This window comes from Lagopus leucura, unplaced genomic scaffold (assembly GCF_019238085.1).
Source record: "Lagopus leucura isolate 7727_CA_CO unplaced genomic scaffold, USGS_WTPT01 Super-Scaffold_73, whole genome shotgun sequence".
In the NCBI taxonomy this organism is placed as follows: Eukaryota; Metazoa; Chordata; class Aves; order Galliformes; family Phasianidae; genus Lagopus; species Lagopus leucura.
Genome location: NW_024962252.1, coordinates 52098381 through 52117481, shown reverse-complemented (window position 1 = coordinate 52117481; position 19101 = coordinate 52098381). Strand labels below are relative to the sequence as shown.

Sequence of the window (19101 nt, the reverse complement as noted above, 5' to 3'; positions counted from 1 at the left end):
AAGTTGGCAAGGGGAAGTGATGATTTATTTGGTTATAAAAAGATGTGTAGAAGATATCCCTTTGCTTAATAATAATCTTTTCACCGGTAATTGTAAATGTTGTGTGATAAAAGCTGTGGCTTTTGTATTAAGGATATTATGTGTGTGGGTGTGTGAAGACTATTAGGGGTAACCGATGCTATTAAAGAGATGCTTTTCTCTTAAGGAAAAAGGGGGACATCTATTGATTTACAGATAATTTTTCTTTCCAATATTTTATTTTAGGTGGGTTCCTATCATCTAAGGCTTAACAGAGGTCTAGAAGCTAATGCTCCTGCTTTTGATAGGTAAGCTTCATTCAACTTTGGCAGTAACACAGCAGCCTGGCATTTAACTGAGATTCCACAACTTTATGCATTCCCAGTGAATCATTAGAGATGTGAAGCACCCCTCCTATGAGGTTGCCAGTCCCCAAGGTGTTGCAGGATCATTATGTGTGTTTACTTTATTCACTTATTCTCATGAATTCTCCTCTCTATTTATGTTAGTAATTGAAATGATTTGGTCTCCTAGCTTGATTCTGGAAAAGCTAAGAGATACTGAGTGATATGCCAAAGAAAGGCCTGTGTATCCTCTTGTAACATTTAAATAAACCTGAATTTACAGTACCCATGTGTTCTTTACCTCTGTGACTCGGACAAAAATTAAAAATTTGACACCGCTTCCTAACCATTCTGGATTTGCTTTTCTCAGTGTTGCTCTGCTATACTGAAATAACAGCATCTTATTCTGTCACAGCTGATATTGTATGGTGCTGTTATGCTGATGGTCTTTTGTGTTACCCAAAGGCTGGCTGATAAACTTTTTTAAGCCATTAAGACTTAATGTGGTACCTATAAATCATAAAAAAGTCTATCTCTCAGCATGATTTCTGTAATGTCTGAACGTGATCTCCCATGGGCATCAGTGAAAACATTACATGAAGTATTTGGTAGGTAGGAAATTTTTAATTTGTTAAGTGTCATGTGATTCATTTCTGATTTGCTTTGGTTTTGGCAAATCAGATCTTATGTCCAAGCTAAAAGCTGGTTTTCGGTAAAATGTCTTAATTTCATGGCTTCATTTGCTGTAACTGTTAGCAAATGTGCTCTTAGGAGCTGTTAATAGTTTTGCTCTACTGAAAAGCCCCAAACAGGACCTGGAATCTGAAGGGTCTATGTACCATAGCAGTCCCTGCTCCAAAGGGACTTAGCCCAGGTTCTGAAAGCCTGGTAAGACTCCTAAATGCCTCTGAATTCAGATGTGTTTGAGACTCATGTTCTTGCTGTCCTCTGGTGCCATGTTAATTTGCTTCACTACTTTTCCCGAGTCTTTGTCATGGAGTTCTGCATTCCATAGCAGAGACAATTCATGTAAGAAAACTCTTTAGCATCCTCCTATTCTGCACAACGAACTGGGAGTACCTCAGTAAGGAACTACTCTGAACAGCTTTTTGCTCAGGGAATCTGTTCTCTCTGATTGCAACTGGTGAAAATTAGCCTCTTGTAAGAAACATGAACTTGCACTTTTCCTTGTGCGCAGAAAAATGTGTAGGTTAGGTGAAGTTCAGGATCTCTCTTTTTGCAGAGCTGCTAAAGACAGCCTTTTGGAAATCTTGGAATCATAGAATCACAGAATAGCCAGGGTTGGAAGGGACCTCAAGGATCATGAATCTTCAACCTCTTCAACCCCCCTGCCACAGGCAGGGCCACCAACCTCCCCATTTAATACTAGACCAGGCTGCCCAGGGCCCCATTCAATCCATCTTGAACCACCTCTAAGGATGGGACATCCACAACCTCTCTGGGCAGCCTGTTCCAGCAAATGGACAAAGAACATACATGGAAGCAGGCTCTCAGGCGTAACAACATGCTACAGTTTCTGAGTGTGCCAGAGAGAGTTCAGCTTGTTAGATTTTCCAGCGTGGTAGGTTAATGCTTTGAGAGGACACTGTGAGAAGCAAATGGTTATCTTGTTAGCGGATCTTTTTCTGTCCCCTTTCCCTGACAAATTCTTGGGGAGCTGTTCTCATAACAGGTGACCTGTGTTTCAGCAGTTTTGTTCTTTGAAAATAATGTTGCTGGAGAAGCAGGAGCTTGGTGCTGGAGTCAGATGGGTGCAAATGTACGGAAAGAGTTGGTGTACAGAGAATTGGCTGCAGAATTGGAAGCACAAATAATGCTAGAAAGTATATCTAGCCATGTTTCTTGAAACATATGATGCTAAGTTTTTCATTTCTCCATTGCCATGGTTATCTGTGTGGCTTAACTCTGGTTATAGATTTTAAAGATGCATGCAATAAAATGAATATTTGACACTTTGATTTTCTGACACTTTGTCATTGCATGTTGCTTTGGAGCAAGTAACAGCTTTCCATTTGTGTGGTTATTTTTCCTGTCTATTTCTATTCAGCTTGCTTTTAAGTACCGCTGTGGTGGTAGTACATGATATAAGATGACTAAGGTTCTAATTGTTTCTTGATAAGTCAGCACAGCTTTTGTAACACATGTATGCCAACTGGAAAAGAATGTATTAAGGGGAGAATGGCTCTTGACTTTAGATTCCCTAAATGTCAGGCTTTGAGAGGTTGGCAATATGTGCCAGATGAAATACTACTTTATACTTGTTCTGTTTCTCCTGAAGAATCTGGACCAGGCCATTTTGCTATAAGGATCTTTGGTCTTAACCAGTGTAGCAGTAGTTATATTTACTAACCTTCCTGCTTAATTTTAAGTAAGCCGTGAGTATCTCAAGGTTGCAGCAGCTCAGAGATGTTTGAACTCATCACCTATGATGTGTTCGTGCCTCTCTGACTTTGGTCCTGGAATCCTACATCCATTGTTGCCACTGAATGTTGGATCAGCAATGCTGGGCAATTCCTGCTGAAGCATAGTATGTTTTCCTTCCTGATCATCTTTTCTGTGCAGCTTCTAGGCTGAGAGCCAAGAGATGGGAACACATTTTGGACAATATCAAAGCTAACAAAAGATCTGGGACCTGCTTCCTAAAATGCTGCTGTCTATGTTCAGTACAAAGTAATATGTTCTTTAATTTCATACTTGTACAACTTGCACTCAGCAAAGAAGCTGAGGACAATGTCTGTAGCTGCCATGGCTGAAGCATGCTAGATGGAACTACCAGTGTACACACAACTACAACACAACTACTTCTGTGTTTTGGAAAAAAGGTAGTAGGCTGTATTACATTGGTTTGTTTTTATTTTTTGTTATGATTACTTTTGCTGTAGGCATATGATGCTTCTGAAGGAGCAGTATGGAAAACAAGTGATTGTTAACTTGTTGGGAAGCAGAGGAGGAGAGGAGGTGCTCAATAGAGCTTTCAAGGTAAAAGACATGCATTTTGTTTTTATTTTGTTGTTGTTAAACTGCTGACTTCCTGAGCCTTCACGTTTTGTTTTCTTTCTGGGCAAGTACCTGATGAATACTAGATCTGAATATGTTTTTTTTTTTTTTTTTTTTTTTTTTTTTTCCCCACTAGATATTACAGGGAATTAAGCTTTATAGTCTCTGTGACTTGATTTTCAGGACTGTCTTGCTTATTTCTTCACACCTTTACTCTTTTAAACCAGAATTTAAAAATAACAATGTCCTAATTGTTCTAAGAGTAGTTCATGTTTGCAAAACTGAGTGCTGGTCAGCTTTGTCCATAGTATGTAGTCAACAGTGCAGTTACTATATTCTTCCAGGTGCCTCACCAGGTTGTCAGAACTGCTTTTGGGCCAGTACCTTGCTCTAGCTTGCTAAGAGGAAGATTTGATTAGTCTGATTATAGTGAGAAATAGCTGTTTACCACTAATTGTGATGGGAATTAACTGTTAGAGCACTAGATGACAATCTGGTTTATAGAGACATTTTCCTTCTCCCTAAGTATGTTCCTAGACACAGCTAATGCTTGAAAGCGTCTGGGTTTCCTTTTCAGGATGACTGGCACTGGAAGTTTAAAAAGCTGCCCTGTGTTTTAGTCTGGAATGGTATTTTCATGGCCAGATTTTTAAAACAAGTGTGTACTTGAACCTGGAGATTGTCACTGAGTAGTATTTGTGGCAAGTGGCTGCTCGCATTAGCCTGGAGATTGATGGGAACCTGCCTCCAAAGTCCTCGTTGCTTCAGAAATCAGACGTAGACCCTTGGGAGTATGTATTTACAAATAACTGTATGAAGGATGTTTTAAGTACGCATCTATAGTGTTACATGTACTTATCACTACTGAAGAGTGATACAACAGTTCTGAGTTCAAATACTTACTCTGAAAGTAAGCACCTCTCTACTGGAAGGAGACAAAGAACATTTTAATGGTGGTTTTTCTGTGTGATCATTTCTTCTTTCTATGAAAGTGCTGGGAGGGATCAACTACTCCAGTGGGAAATGACAAAGTGAACGACTACCTCTGTATGGAATATGATCACAGCAATTGCCACTGGAGTTAGTGAGACAGTGAGGAAGGTACAGAAAAGAAGTCAGGTCCTAGCTTCTAATTTCAGCTTTTTACTGAATTTTACCTTGACACAGCTAGGCCTCTATACCCTCCTGGTTTTGCTTTCTTTACAATATTTGTTATAGATTATTTTGAAAATATGTTGGAATGTAATTGTAAGATATGAAAACTTGAATGTTCAAATATAAAGATACAAACCTGACTTTTCTTGTAAATTTAATTCTGATATTTTATCAAATACTTGCATTCCTGAAGATAGTATTCTGGTCAATATCATACAGTGAGAAATTAAATCAGAAATAGGACGTCTATAGAATAAAGACCTTGCATTCCAACTGAAAACAGCCACCTCATGGTCTTTTCTTTACCTTTGTGTTTTAACAGATGAATCATTAGAAAGAATATATAGTTAGATTTTAGTCCACTGATTTTAAAGGACTCAGATTAAAAATAAATTATAGAATGGTCAGGAATGAGAGCTTTTCTCCTGTTGTGACGTTTGTTTCTCCATCTTCCCTCCTGTGCATGTACTTTTCTCCCAAAGGTTGCTGCAACCTTTACAGGTTTTCTCTGAGTTGGCTCAGAGTATTCCTGTTGTAGTCACTGCCACTGCTACTGGTTTCCCTTGATCAGAATGTCTACACTACCATTAGTTTGTGCAACTGGAGCAAACAAAAAATTGTCAACCATGACTTTACCTGTTATACAACCAAACAAAAAACCAGTACCTTTCCCAGTAATGCTGTTCCTCTCACAAACGTCCTCTGTAACAGGTATAATTATGTTTACAGCGCAGGCGGTACTGTAGTGTGGACAACAATTTACGCCTCAGGTGTGTCACCAGCGCCAGTGGATCTGGTGCAAATACCAGGTGTTTTGACTTCTATAATAATGTAATGAAATATACTGCTTTTTCTCCTCCAAACACCATGCAAGACCTTCAAATTTGTTTCTGGAGGGGCGATTTAATTACTAACTTGATACAGTTGTATATAGGCTTCTAATATAATATCAGGGTGGTTTTTTGTGTTCATTTTGTATCACAATAAAGGGAATAAAGCATTCCTTTCCTGAGATGAGTCCAAAAGCATAGGGAATAGACAAAGGTTTGCATAATTAGAGTTAATAAAACAATTATCTCTGGCTTTGCCATGGAAAGCAGGATGTGTTACAGCTGTATCTATTACAGAGATGTTAATGAGATTTGTGGCAATTACGGAAATACATATGAGGTCATGGAAATGGGAGATGAAATAATCAGGCTGTTTGTGTCCCTTCTTTCACTTTTGTGGTTTGCCACAAAATTCTATAGTATGTTTCCTGGGATATCATTTGTCTCTTACTTCCTTCTCAGCCACACTCCACCTAAAATTAGGGCCGCACATTTTCTCTCGGCATTTAAAGAAGAGTTGCAAAATTCACTCGTGCTTTTTTATGTTCATGTACCTTAAGGAGCTCTGGGCATCCTTCATATCAGAATTTGCCCAAAGCATCACTGTTGTTGTGCAGGGCTGCCACTAGTCAGGGTGCACACAGGAGCAGTGCTGAGTTGTGCTTTGCAGGCATAGTTTGGGATTTGCTGCAGGAAAATTGGGGTATAGCAATCCAGTTCAGTTTTGGAAAGAAAACAGAGAATTTTCATTGCTGTATTCACATCTGGCATTTCAAACATCCATGTGAACTTCTCAAAATTAAAACCTTGGTTTACAAACAATGAAAAGCATGCTGGTATCAGTGTTATGCTGTCATGTGAACAGGATTTGTTTTCCTTTCAATTTCTAAACAGAAACTGCTATGGGCCTCTTCCCATGCAGCAGACACTCCGATGATAAACTTTGACTACCACCAATTTGCAAAAGGTGGGAAAACTGAAAAACTGGAAAATTTACTGAGACCTCAACTGAAATTGCACTGGGAAGACTTTGGCGTCTTTGCAGAGGGCGAGAATGTAAGTCCATGGTGAGTGTCCCTGCCCCCATGCCCCAGCATAGCCAGGCACCAGCCCTCCTGGCCTTCCCAGGTTCATCCCTGTGTTTGGACCATGAGCGTATGTGACCATATTGAAATACAGATTTGAAACAAAGTGTAGTCTTGGCACTAAATAGATCATTTGGTTTAACTACATCTCCATGGTCTAGAATTTGGAAAATTACCAATGCATGGATTTGCAAGCACTGTGTTGCAGACAGTCAGGTAATTAGATATGTAATGGAATACACTGTGCACTGTGTACTGATCCCACTTTTGCACTGTCAAAATGTGGGTGGGAATATTCAAGCTGAACATTTGACGATCTTGTTCAATCAACCTGTAATTAGAAGTTATTTTTAAAATATACTTTTCTTCCTCCCTCCTCTTGTGTTTAATTACCAAAGCCTGCAGACAGGTACTTTTCGAATGAATTGTTTGGACTGCCTGGATCGTACTAACAGCGTACAGTCCTTCGTTGCGCTGGAGGTAAGTTTATCAGAGGACCTTTCACAGATGTCTGTACTGCATACATTGTCACACAGGAAAGAAAAGGGGCATAAGCCTCACTAATACAAGTCTTTCTTGCTAGCTCTGTGTTACAGAATTGTGCTGGCTGTAATAATTAAATTGAGAAGAAAAGGCAAAATATATTCAATAAAAGTGATTTTATTTCTTTTTTTTTTCCTTTCTCCTCCAAACCCAGATTCTGCTTACACAATTGGAGATCCTTGGGTTGAATTCTAGATCTATAGTTGAGCGCTTTGTGGAATCATACAAAGCAATGTGGACTCTCAATGGTCACAATCTGAGCAAAGTGTTTACTGGCAGCCGTGCCCTTGAAGGAAAACACAAGGTAAAGAAAAGCAGCAAAGCTGTTTACTCTGAAGTGACTGTAAAGAAAGGTATCTGATTTATATCTCGTTGCCTCTTATGCTGATGATCTTGGTCTGATGTAGGTTGGGAAGCTCAAGGATGGAGCCCGCTCTGTCTCTCGTACCATTCAGTCAAATTTTTTTGATGCAGTAAAGCAGGAAGCCATCAAGCTGCTTCTCATGGGTGACTTCTTCAGTGAGGAATATGCAGACAAGGGCAAGATGCTCATGGATCACACTGCACTGCTGGGTAAGGCCAGCATAAACCCTTCCTTTTTCTTTTCTGTCTGGTCTTGACCGTCAGATATAAGCAATTGCATCTTTTTATAAATAAACTACTCTTGTGTTGTTTAAAACACTTTTTTCTCAAGTTACTGTAGCAGAATCCTGTAAATTTTAATTCCACTGTGCTTATTTCTCACTTGTTTTGTTTTGGACTTCCAGCATGTTTATCTGCTCTTTGATTATCTTTGATAGTTGAACGGAGATGGACTGAAGGGAAAGATTTTTAGGTCACTCTGACCTGGGGAAGTCTCTTGAGTTCAACATTTTTATCTCCTTATTTTAAGCCTGCAGTTTGCGTGTGCTCTTAGCTGTTTGGATCTGAAAGACACATTTATGCTGGTTCATTCTCTGCTTTACTGCAAGGCTCTGATAGTCCGTAACATATACATAGCTGTTTGCACCCATCTAGAATCAACCAGCCTGGTTCTTTGAGAAGAAACTCATGTGCAGAATACAGAATAACCTGCTCCCACAAGCAGTCTCATGTTGCCAGTTTGCTCCAGAGAACTGCTGGATTTTAACAGGGTAGACATGAGCCATTCAGCTCCATTTCAGTACTGAGGCTGTCCCCATTGTGGACTACAAGGACAGTATAGATACCTTTTCTATGCCTGACTGCTGCTGCATATCGAGTAGTTGAAGATTAAGGTTATTACAGCTACTCACATGAAAAAATGCACTCTTAATTGTCTATACTCATCAAAAATAATGAAGGTAGCAGTTTCCTCTAAGGACTTCTGACTAGGCTAGAGAGCTGTGACAGTGCTAGTTTTGAAGATACAATGTGCTACTTTCTATCTTTCCCTCATCTAAATTTGGTAGGACTTGGCTTTAAGTCATAATTTGTGGCGTACTCAGTGTCTGCAGGCAAAACTGAAAAGATTAAGGGAGGAGAAAAGAATTTGTTCAGTTGTTACTTGAAGAAATTCTAGAAAATATATGCTGGAAGTGAGTGACTGGCTTCTCACAGGCACATCTGCTTTTGTAAGATGCTTGGAGTCTGGAAGAGAAATTGATAGCATCAGCCTTACAGTTATTGCCATTGCTACTGGAGTTATTCTTTAGCTTTTGCATTTTTGCTGCTAGGATGCTGTCATTATTTCATAGTGACTTAGATGTCACTGCTCTCTGGATCCTTTCTCTGCTTTTATGGCACATTTTTGTTTTACATGCTCTCTTTCTCTCTCTTCTCTTCCATCAGTAACTCCAAGTATTCTGAAGGCCATGTCGGAACGTCAGTTTGAATTCACAAGCTTCAAGCGTGTTCGTGTTGCCATGGGGACCTGGAACGTGAATGGAGGGAAGCAGTTTCGAAGCAACATCCTTGGTACCAGTGAGCTGACAGACTGGCTGCTGGATTCTCCAAAGCTCTCTGGAGTTTCTGAATTTCAGGGTAAGGCTTCAGAGTCAGAAAATGCATTTTGATATTGCAGTAGGTACTGCATTTCTAGGGTCTGCAGGTCAGAACACCAGTTTTGACCAGCTGTTCCTTTCAGAGTCAATGCATCATCCTGAAGGGCATTTTCTGGAAACCTAAAGGATGTATTCAGGCTAATTTAGACCTGTACAGCCTATTCTGCATACCACGTTTTCTTTTGTTCCTCAGTTTCCCCATTCTTGGTTCTTTATTTTGGGTGGAAGCTTTGTGCTTAGGTGCCCCTGGAATGTCTCCTTGTTCTTCATCTTGCCTTTCCTTAGAAGTATAGAAAATTCTCATGTTTCTGGCTTGCTTAAGATAGCCACTGAATTTCGTATGAACTGAACAAAGTCAGTTACTGTACTTTATTTCCAGATTTTATTAAGAAAAATGAAAAATGAAGGTACTGTCATTTGAAAAATGAGTGTATCCAATGAAGATATGGCAAAATCTGTGCTTTTGTTGTTACAGTGGAACCTGTATATAACCTTCTGCTGGCATCACAGGGATATTTATGTTCCTGCCCTTCAAGCTCAGGAATTAATTCCTCAGATCCCTGGTTCTTACATAAGCTGTCCTGTTTGAACCTGTCCCGGTTTCAGAGACAGAATTCTTAGTTCTTGAGTGTATAGATTTGCAATTCAGTGCAGACAACTATATTCTGAACAGCTTGGGTGGGTGCTTGGTCCAGTCTTGTTCAGAAGCAGTTTATCTGTACTGGCAAATGGCTGTGCCCATGATATTAAAATTTGATGAGAGCCTGTTATTTGCTCTCCCTGCTGTCCCTTGTTCCCCTGAGTGAGCTGGAGGAGCAGGGCTAATTGATATTGGCAGTCAGAATATGGAATGTCTAAGTAGCTTCTGAAATGGAGCTGACTTCCGTTAATGTGCAGAGCTCGGGTATGACCACCAAAAGGTCTCTGTACATGGAAATGTCAATACAGTGCCTGCGTAAGTAGTTACGTGTTCAAAATTATGAATAGGAAATAAGTAGTTAACGTGACAGTGCCTGTCGTGTTAAGCCAAAAAAAGAAAGGGTAAGTATCTTGTTCTAGTTTAATGCTTATGTCTACTGAGAGTAAAGCTATATTTTACTTCTCTTTATGTTCTTTTTCTGAGACAGAAAATAAGACTTCTGACTTAGATTCCTTTTTTACTATTTAGGTCTTTGTGATCAATTATGTTACTGGTATCTTGGGCCTGTGACAGTTTAAACAAATAAGCAAAACTTCAAAGAAAAAAAAAAACCAAACCCAAAATCAGCCCTTTAAATAATGGGCAGACTTGATGGGTCAGTAGAAGTAGTTCATACTATCATAGGAGAGGATTTGATCCTTGCTGTTTTACCAGGATTGTATTCACACACTTGAATGAGGGAAGACAGAGTTGCTGTGCTCCTCTGGACCTAATCTATGAAGATAAGGACTTTGAAGTCTTCTATAAATTAGCAGATAAATGTACTAAATACGTTGAGAGGGAGGGGGCAGTATATAGGGACTTTGTATAGACAGTAAGTTCAGATGGACTTGGTGTAAAAAAATAAAAATGAAATGGATAGGCAAGTTGGGTAAAAAGCGGGTGAAAAAATGGCAGGTAGTGAAGTGCTGTGTCCTTACTATGTTTGGAGTGAGGGAGGGAGAATACTGAATACTTTTTCATATTAACACTGCTACAGTATAGTGCTTATAGTGATTGTTCTGAACTCTGTCTGCGAGAGTCTGGTGGGAGAAAGACAGAAAAAAAGCTGGAAGGAACTGCGGGGGTTGTTTTGTGAGATTAGATTAAAGAAGTAATGATTATGTATAAGCTTGGCAGGGAATGCACAGGATAGAGCTACAGGAATGATCTCTGACACAAATTAGAACACAAATCATTAGGAGAAACAATAAGGTAGTAATTCTTGTATAACTTTTTCCTTTTCTGACAACAGATGATGAGAACTGCCCTCCTGACATATTTGCAGTGGGATTTGAAGAGATGGTTGAATTAAGTGCTGGGAACATTGTAAATGCCAGGTAAATAGGATTTGTTTTTGTTTTGTTCTGAAGCCCAGTATTCCCCAAAAGAATGAGTCAAACAAAAGCCTCCAGAGTTGTGCCTTGCGTCAAGTATGTAGAACACTTCCTTCCAAGTCTGTTGCATGTAATTATAGCTGGAAATATGTTTGCTGTTAACAAACAGCACTGGGGTACTGCTGAAAGTGCTCTTTATTCTTGAGCTTCTGTGCATTAGAAAACTCTATATTTTCTAAGTCTTTGTGTCAGCAGAGAAGGATTCTGATGGATGACATTGTTTAACGCTTGTCCTTAAATCCACGTATGGTGTTGGAAAAACATGCTCAGTGGCTTTTTTTTTTTTGTCTTTTTTGGGTTACAAGTTACAGCAGTGTTCAGCATGACTGCTGAGCTCATGGTGTACCCACATGATCCAGTTGACTTTGTAGATGAGGCTGGGTCTGCAAAACTGAAGCTGTATAACCCACTCACAAGGCTTCATCTAAGAACAGTCAATAGCTAACTCTTCTGAGGAGAGCCAGGAGAAGATCTCTTTATTGAGTATAAGAAATCTTATAAGTCAAAAGATTTGACTTAGATTTTTTGGTTTTATAATTATGATTACTACAGCATAGATCATTTTTAGTATAGTTGACAGAATGCACCTCATGTCCCATAGTGGGATAACTATTTCTGCTTGTGTCTTGGCTTGCTGACCCTGCTTGCTCTGCTCTGGCTCACAATCCCTGCCATGTATCCTAGATTATTTCTAGTTCTGGAATCAGCATGGATAGAGCCTAATAGATTGTTTATAAACCTAAGGCACAGTTAATCTTCTCATTTTATTGATTGTGTGTGGTTTCTTTTGATTCCATTAAATGATTTTGTTTGTTCCAGTACAACAAATAGAAAGATGTGGGGAGAACAGCTTCAAAAGGCTATTTCCAGGACTCATCGCTACATTCAGCTGACATCAGCGCAGCTTGTTGGTGTTTGTCTTTTCATCTTTGTTCGACCCTATCACGTCCCCTTCATCAGGTAAAAATAAAACCCAAGTCATTATAGTCTACATTTTCAGTGGTGTCTGCTGATGGAGTTTGACCAGAGAGAGTGGGAGTGATTTTTAAACTTGGCGGAAATTGTGCAAACCTGAATTCCTGTGTAGGAGAGACATGTCTCCAGGCAGCAGTTGTTTGGACTCTCTCCTCTTGAGCAGCCCAAGGTCCGGCCTAATATATCTTATTCCAGTTCAGCAAGGAGTCCGGGCATGCTCTAGGTGGGCACTCATGGTGTAGCATCTTTTTTGGGAAGTGAATGACCTGACTCAGCATGTCCAAGAGCAATCTGAGCATCAAGTGAAGGCAAGTGCCTGCCTCTGCATGAAGGACAGGTTTTACTTTCTGTAGTAGGCGCTAGTGAGGCACCCCATCGGGATGTGACATGTCAGGACCTCCCCTGCTCTGTGATGGATTTATGATGCATGCTTTAGGGGCGTAGACTTAGCACATAGGATATATAAACCACTGTGTAGTTGCAATAAACGCCATTTGCCTTTCCATCATGATGTATGTGTGGCTAATGGCCACTAGTCATTCGCTAGTCCTAAGGCGACCTGACCCTTCAGAATGGGAGCTGCAACAGCTTTCTAGCCCTATTCTTATTAGTTCTGTGCAGAACACAGTTCCAGACTTGAAAAGAATTATGGAAAAGTTGGGAAGAGGTTTTAGAGGGAGAGAGAATTTTTCTCACTGATATTTGAATGCCCATTAAGTATTTTTCTCTATGAGATGTCACAAGAAAGAGAAGTATGTCCCTAGTTAGGAGAGCCCAGAGCTATGTGTTCAGCTTACTAGCACGGATGTCCCTGGTGCCCAAACAAACCCTTCTTGCCCCTAGAAAATTCTCATTTTTATTAAAAAAGGAAAGAGTATGAAGCTGCAGGGTTTAGTGCATTAAATTGTTTTTGCCCTGGGCAAGAACTGTACAAGCTAAGTGTGAATTGGTAGGAAATGAGTAGTTAGCTGAATCTATCCTTGGGCATCTTCTTGTCCTAAAGTCTAGAGCAACTGTCAAACTGCTACGAATTGGATATGAGCCTCTGAAACTGGGAGAAAAAGGGAAGGGTTTGTTTGTAGTGACCGAGTTCATTATTTAATGCTGATATATTGCTGTATGCTAGTTGTGCTTAATCAAATGTAACCTATGTGCTTATGTAATTTTTCCCATGTCCCATAAAAGGAAAACAAAAATGATTAGAAGTGCAAAAAAGCTTCTGTGCTTACAGAGATTGAAGAGATTGAAGAGATTAAGACAGAAATCAGAAAATAGAGGAATAAAATGAGAGAATGGCAGAAGCTTATGGAGTAGTGAAAAAGGAATGAAAAAATACAGGCATATACAGTGGCTTATCTCAACCCTTGCCATGAATAGAAGTCAGCTAAATACCAGTCAGCAAATTGAATAGTCAGGAAGCAGAAAGGGAGAAGTATTTACAGAGAAAAGGGTGAACGCTTGCTTCTTTCTGAGCACTCAAAATCCAACTTTTCACAGCAAACTGTGATGCTCCACTTTTGTCTCCCTGAGGGTGTCTTTTCTGGTAGTTTTCTGCGATCAGGAAAAGAAGCCAACAAAGAGGAAAAAAGATAGGAGGGCAGAAAAGATGGGGAAGAAATTGAAAAAGATAGATGAAAACAAAGAGAAAAACAGGGAGAATCTGTAACGTCTTTCTTCGTTCAGGTTATCGGTGCCTGGCAGGAAGCCAAATAGGACTTAGTGTTTTCCCCCTGCCCCTTATTAAAGCCAGTAATAGTCTTGTCTAGAGCTACCTGGCTTCTGTCTGGAAATTTTCTCAATGGGAAGGACGTACATGGTGCTGGAGTTGATTACAACAATGATGTCATCATTTGCTTATCTGATCAGACAGGCATGGTTTATTCTTGGAATAGACTGGCAATCTGAGAGGAATTTTCCTGCAGGCAGGTCTGCTTTGCCAAGCAATTCATCTTTCTTTAGGAAAACTCGTAAGTGTATGCTAGTCGCAACACTGAAATATTACATAATCAAACATGTGGAGGATCTAAGTAATTTGTCATTAAAGCATAACTTCTTTTAAGAGTTAGATCTAAACAGTTGTATCTGATGATTACTGCATCTGATTTAACAAGTTATGGGTTATGATCTGTTGCTTTTTAATGGTCTGACAAATGTGGCACTGACTGTAAAGTTGGGTTTCAGTGGATAGTAACACCAGCTGAATTGTTAGCTGTCTGAAAAACAGATTCCCATATAATTAAAAGTATAAAAAGGAATGCAATGGTTATTCATTTAATGTCTTCAGGATCATGATAGAGGTAAACTTCAAATGTGCATCCTGCTGAAGTTCCCACTGTTTCTCTTGCTATATTGCTTGCAAGGACAAGGAGAGGGAGAAAATTAATTTTAAATAGTTTTACTTCTATAGTAGCTTACAATATTTTATTTGAAATGTAAGTACGTGAACATCATCAAAGAGTCACAGTGTGAAAGATATGCCTAATGGCAGCAGTCTTTCTGTTCAGGCCTCAGTTTGCAGAGGAGAGAAAGGAGGCATGGCACTGTAAACAGATTTTTCCTTTATGTTGCAAAATTATTTGAAGGTTTTCCCTGCAGCTCTTTATTGTTATTTTTTTTTTTTTTCATACAGGGATGTGGCAATAGACACTGTGAAGACAGGAATGGGAGGAAAGACTGGAAATAAAGGGGCAGTGAGCATCCGTTTCCAGTTCTACAGTACTAGTTTCTGCTTTATATGCAGTCACTTAACTGCTGGGCAGACTCAGGTGAAGGAGAGGAATGAAGACTATAAAGAAATAACACAGAAACTCAGCTTCCCAATGGTAAGAATAGGTGTACATGTGGTGAAAACGTGGAAGGTAAAGACTGTGCCTTTACGTTGTCTCTCTTTGTGTTCTTTATCACCCAATATAGCACTTGCTTTGCAAAGTTCTACACTTTTCAAAAATACAGTGGTTGCAGTGCTAAAAAAGTCCTGGCCTTTGAGCAATTTTCAAGCTGATCTTTTAGGACAGTGTGACTTGATTGACAAATCTGTGAGACCTTGGGGATAATGTCTAGGTGGCTGGTGTTGCGTTCAGAAATGTAGCTCTTGCTGGCACTAGTTAGCAGGGATTCCTCAAAGACCATCCTTGCCACTCAGCACATCAGTGCCTTATCTGCTCCTGATGGGTACGATGTATCATTTCTTGATGTTTGATAAGGTACATTCTGTTCCCCTCTTTGTGTCTCTTGAATGTTGTCACTGTTGAGGAAGTGCTTTTTTTTCTCAGGCTATGGCAAGTAGGCACTATTTATTAGTCCATATGAATAATTTTTCCCCTGAAGGGTGTAAAATCAATCACTGTAGTGTTTTATTTCACATGTATCTCCTCAGGCCAACAAGTAACCTATGGGATATGGTAGTAGTGCCTCCTTGCTTCCCTTAATCTTGGTTCCGTAAGTTTATACAGTGTTTCCTCAGACCTCTCGGGAGAGGTCCTAAAGCAGACAGGGAATGGACCAGTCTATGTATTCTGTTTAGTCAGCAGGCGTTAGATTGCAAAGCATAAAATTTTGACTCCCTATGGTTTGCAAGGTTTAGAGGCTTGGCACATGCAGCATATTAATTAGTTATGTTTTATGTACGAAACAGTATTGACAGTTTGGAAATCCTGCATAGGATATCTGTTCTATATGGCCATAAAGTTGTGCTTGTGGTAGTTTTTCTTTGTAATATTTCATTAGCTATTTTATGTCGTCTACACTTGAAGTAATTGAATGTACCTTGTGTGTGAAATACATATAAAGAGTGACCTCTAGTGCTGTGACAGCTGCAGCTGTTTGAGAGGCGTTTAGAGGATTTTGGCGGTTTATAGCTTGACTAAAAGAAAATGACTGCATAGAATATAGGATATTAAGCGTAGGACTGGAGTGAATTTCTAGTGATGGTTTATTCCAGTATATTTAAAAAACTATGGCAGTGTGCACCTAAGGTCAAATTTGGTGCTCATTCTTAATCAAGACCTTTGTTGCTGTGAACGTGTTTTGGTAGTGTGGTGCATCTTGTGCTTTACTTAGAATGAGTAAGTGTACATATGTGAAATGTGTTACAAACAAACCAATTTTCTTTTATATTCATGAATTCAGCCAAATTGTGAATTTAAAACTGGGGTTCCCAGCTTAGGCATACCTTCAGAAAACAGGAAATCTGATACTCTTGTTTACAAAATTCAGCTCAGTGGGGCACAAAAGACAGTGAAGGAAGTAGTCCTTTTTGAAATGGATTTTAGTATGTAGGATATGGGAAGTACGTGATCTGGTGTTTAGTAATTCAAAGACTCCATTGTGTATTTCAGTGCACTTAAAAGTTCTTTTCCTAAGTGTGATTTAATGCTAACTGTATTCTCTAAACCAGGGACGTAATGTGTTCTCTCATGACTATGTCTTCTGGTGTGGCGATTTTAACTATCGCCTTGATCTAACATATGAGGAAGTCTTTTATTTTCTCAAACGTCAAGATTGGAAAACGCTGATGGAATTTGATCAACTACAACAGCAAAAATCCAGTGGAAAAGTAAGGCAGTGTGTCTTATTTGTTTACATTTTAAAGTTGTTGTTTTCTTGAATACCAGTGTATTGGCTTGGTCTAATTCTTTGAGAGAGGGAATCGTTCTTCTCAGACATTTATTTGTAGTACATGAATTTAGTAATCTGTTTAAAAATCAGAATGTTGTTTATTCACAAAAAAAGTTGGTAGAGCACAGTGGCACCTACTTCATCTGTAACTCAATCAAAGAAAGGGTACTTCTTTCCATAGATTTTTAAAGACTTCCATGAAGGGACTATTAATTTTGGACCAACATATAAATATGACGTTGGGTCGGAGGCTTACGATACAAGTGACAAGTGCAGAACCCCGGCTTGGACTGACCGAGTTCTTTGGTGGAGAAAGAAATTGCCTTTTGAAAAAACAGGTGCGTAGGCTTTTTTCTCTTCCCTTATTTGAAAATTTCAAATTTCATTTTGCTCCAAAACCCACATAAGGAGAGGGAGTTTGGGAATTTTGGGCTGCAAGAGCTGCATGTGTCACTTAGGCGTACTCAAATGGCAATGTCTTAGCTAAAGCAGATGTATTTCAGCTTCATTGGAATAACTCACAGAGACAGCCCTTAATTTTTGAGTGGGTGAACAAAGGCTTCATGCTACAGATTGAAAATGTGCTTGGAGCTAGCTGAGGAACTGACAGCAACCCACCTGTGATAATCTAGAAGTTATTCTCTTGCTTGTCAGCAGAATCATTACTCCACATAAAGTTCCCATGTTGATAAAGGATAGATTTGTTGTTTGTCTTGTCCTCGGTAGTTGTGTAAGCACTTTTCTGTATCTTCTTGTGCCTTAGTAACTCTAGGAATGTTTCTGTCAGTTTCTTGAGTTTGGGGAGATTTCAGTAATTAGCGCTTATAAAGTACTTGGAGATCAGATGTGGCCAGTACAACAGATATCCATACAGAATTTTGATTTGTTTTTCAGGGAACACAGTAGCAAAATGAAAAAATATTTCTTTGTGTCTCCAGTGACAATTTTTATAACTGTCCTCTCAGTCTGCAGGCATATCTGTGTTCAGGTGTTCATAAAATCTGCATAACTTCACATAAAAAACATAATGCCAGGAAACTTCTGCTTGGAATCCAAGACATACCATGAGTACTTCTAAGTGTGAAAACTACAAAGCAAAACTACAGCAATCAGTGAATACATGTTGATGTGATACACATTTATTCACAATTACTTTGGGAAAGAAAAAGTAAAATGAAGAGCCTAAACCATTTACAGAGATGTAATCTGGGAAAGGAAAACTGTAGGAGACACAGTAATGAAGTTAGAACAGTGAGCATCCATCTTGGGCTGACTGTTCTTCATTTCAGAAGAAAGAAAACCCTTCAGCATTTTCAAAGCATGTTCTTTATTTTGTATGGTAAGACTAATGCCTGGGAGGACTTGAGCCAGTGGATCCCGTGTTCTATGTGTACTCCATCTAGCATGTCTGCAAGAGCCCACACCATGTAGGAGTGGTTCCCTGCAGGTTCCTTGCTTTAGAGCTTGCAGGTAGACCCTGCACGTGGGCTAGCTCATGGTGGGTATTTTGCTATCTGTTTATGCAACTTCCCAGCCCTGCAAAGCTTTTCTAATCAGTGTGTCACCATAGCTGCCGTAGATCCTTTCCTTTTCTACTGATGGTGAAACTACTCTTCTGCCTCTCAGCTCTAATTTTGTTTCCTTGCTTTTTTTTTTTTTTTCATTTCCAGCTCTGCAGGCAAGAAATAGTTATCCATTAGCCCAAAAAGTGACCTAAAAACTTTACTATTACCGACAATGATGTAAAACCCCACTCTAGCATAGTGTCTGGAGAGCTTTCTGTTGCTTTAATGTGTTATAGCATAAGTATTTGGTCTCTCCTTTCTCTTCGCTCTGCATGTACTGTTCAGGTATGCAGTGTATTTCACAAATACTTCTTTCCATGCTCAGAAGGGGGGTAGGGAGAAAAATACTAATATGACCCTTGATCAACACAGATTGTGCAAGTGATTGAGTGACATTCAGGTTGCCATTTTGCTGGTAACAACATAATACATCTCACTGCTAGGATCTGTGAAGCACATCCTAATAAACTATCTCTTCACTGTTGGTAAAAACAGCTGTGAGTTTCAAATGATGTTTTGTGCTGCACAGCTGGAGAGATCAATCTTCTAGACAGTGATCTGAGTGCAGAAACTAAAGTCAGACACACCTGGACCCCTGGAGCCTTGATGTACTACGGGAGAGCTGAGCTACAGGCATCTGACCACAGGTAAAGTCCTAAGCAAATAATCAGAAGTTCTAGAAGGCCAGAATGTGTCATACTGAATGGTACCTTCAGAGCATAGAATTGAGTCTGATTGTAGCAGACACCACACGCTTAATTTCTGTTCCCTAGTCTGGAGGTTTTTTTGTTGTTCTTTGTTTAGTTTTGTTTGGTGGTTTGTTATATTTATTTTCTTTTTCCTCATGGTGGGAT

At 39.5% G+C, this 19101-nt stretch overlaps 1 protein-coding gene across 4 annotated transcripts in view; it reads left to right on the top strand.

Annotated features, from left to right (window-relative positions):
• SYNJ2 (synaptojanin 2) overlaps positions 1-19101 on the top strand; it is a 66125-nt gene that overhangs the window by 32008 nt on the left and 15016 nt on the right. For all 4 annotated transcript variants that reach the window (XM_042889849.1, XM_042889842.1, XM_042889859.1 and 1 more), the window contains 13 exons: positions 265-326; positions 3266-3362; positions 6260-6432; positions 6849-6930; positions 7148-7297; positions 7401-7566; positions 8803-8994; positions 10949-11033; positions 11910-12050; positions 14695-14887; positions 16462-16620; positions 16864-17020; positions 18777-18894. In XM_042889849.1, coding sequence (XP_042745783.1) covers positions 265-326; positions 3266-3362; positions 6260-6432; positions 6849-6930; positions 7148-7297; positions 7401-7566; positions 8803-8994; positions 10949-11033; positions 11910-12050; positions 14695-14887; positions 16462-16620; positions 16864-17020; positions 18777-18894 — 1775 coding nt within the window. The remainder of the gene's footprint in view (positions 1-264; positions 327-3265; positions 3363-6259; positions 6433-6848; positions 6931-7147; positions 7298-7400; positions 7567-8802; positions 8995-10948; positions 11034-11909; positions 12051-14694; positions 14888-16461; positions 16621-16863; positions 17021-18776; positions 18895-19101) is intronic.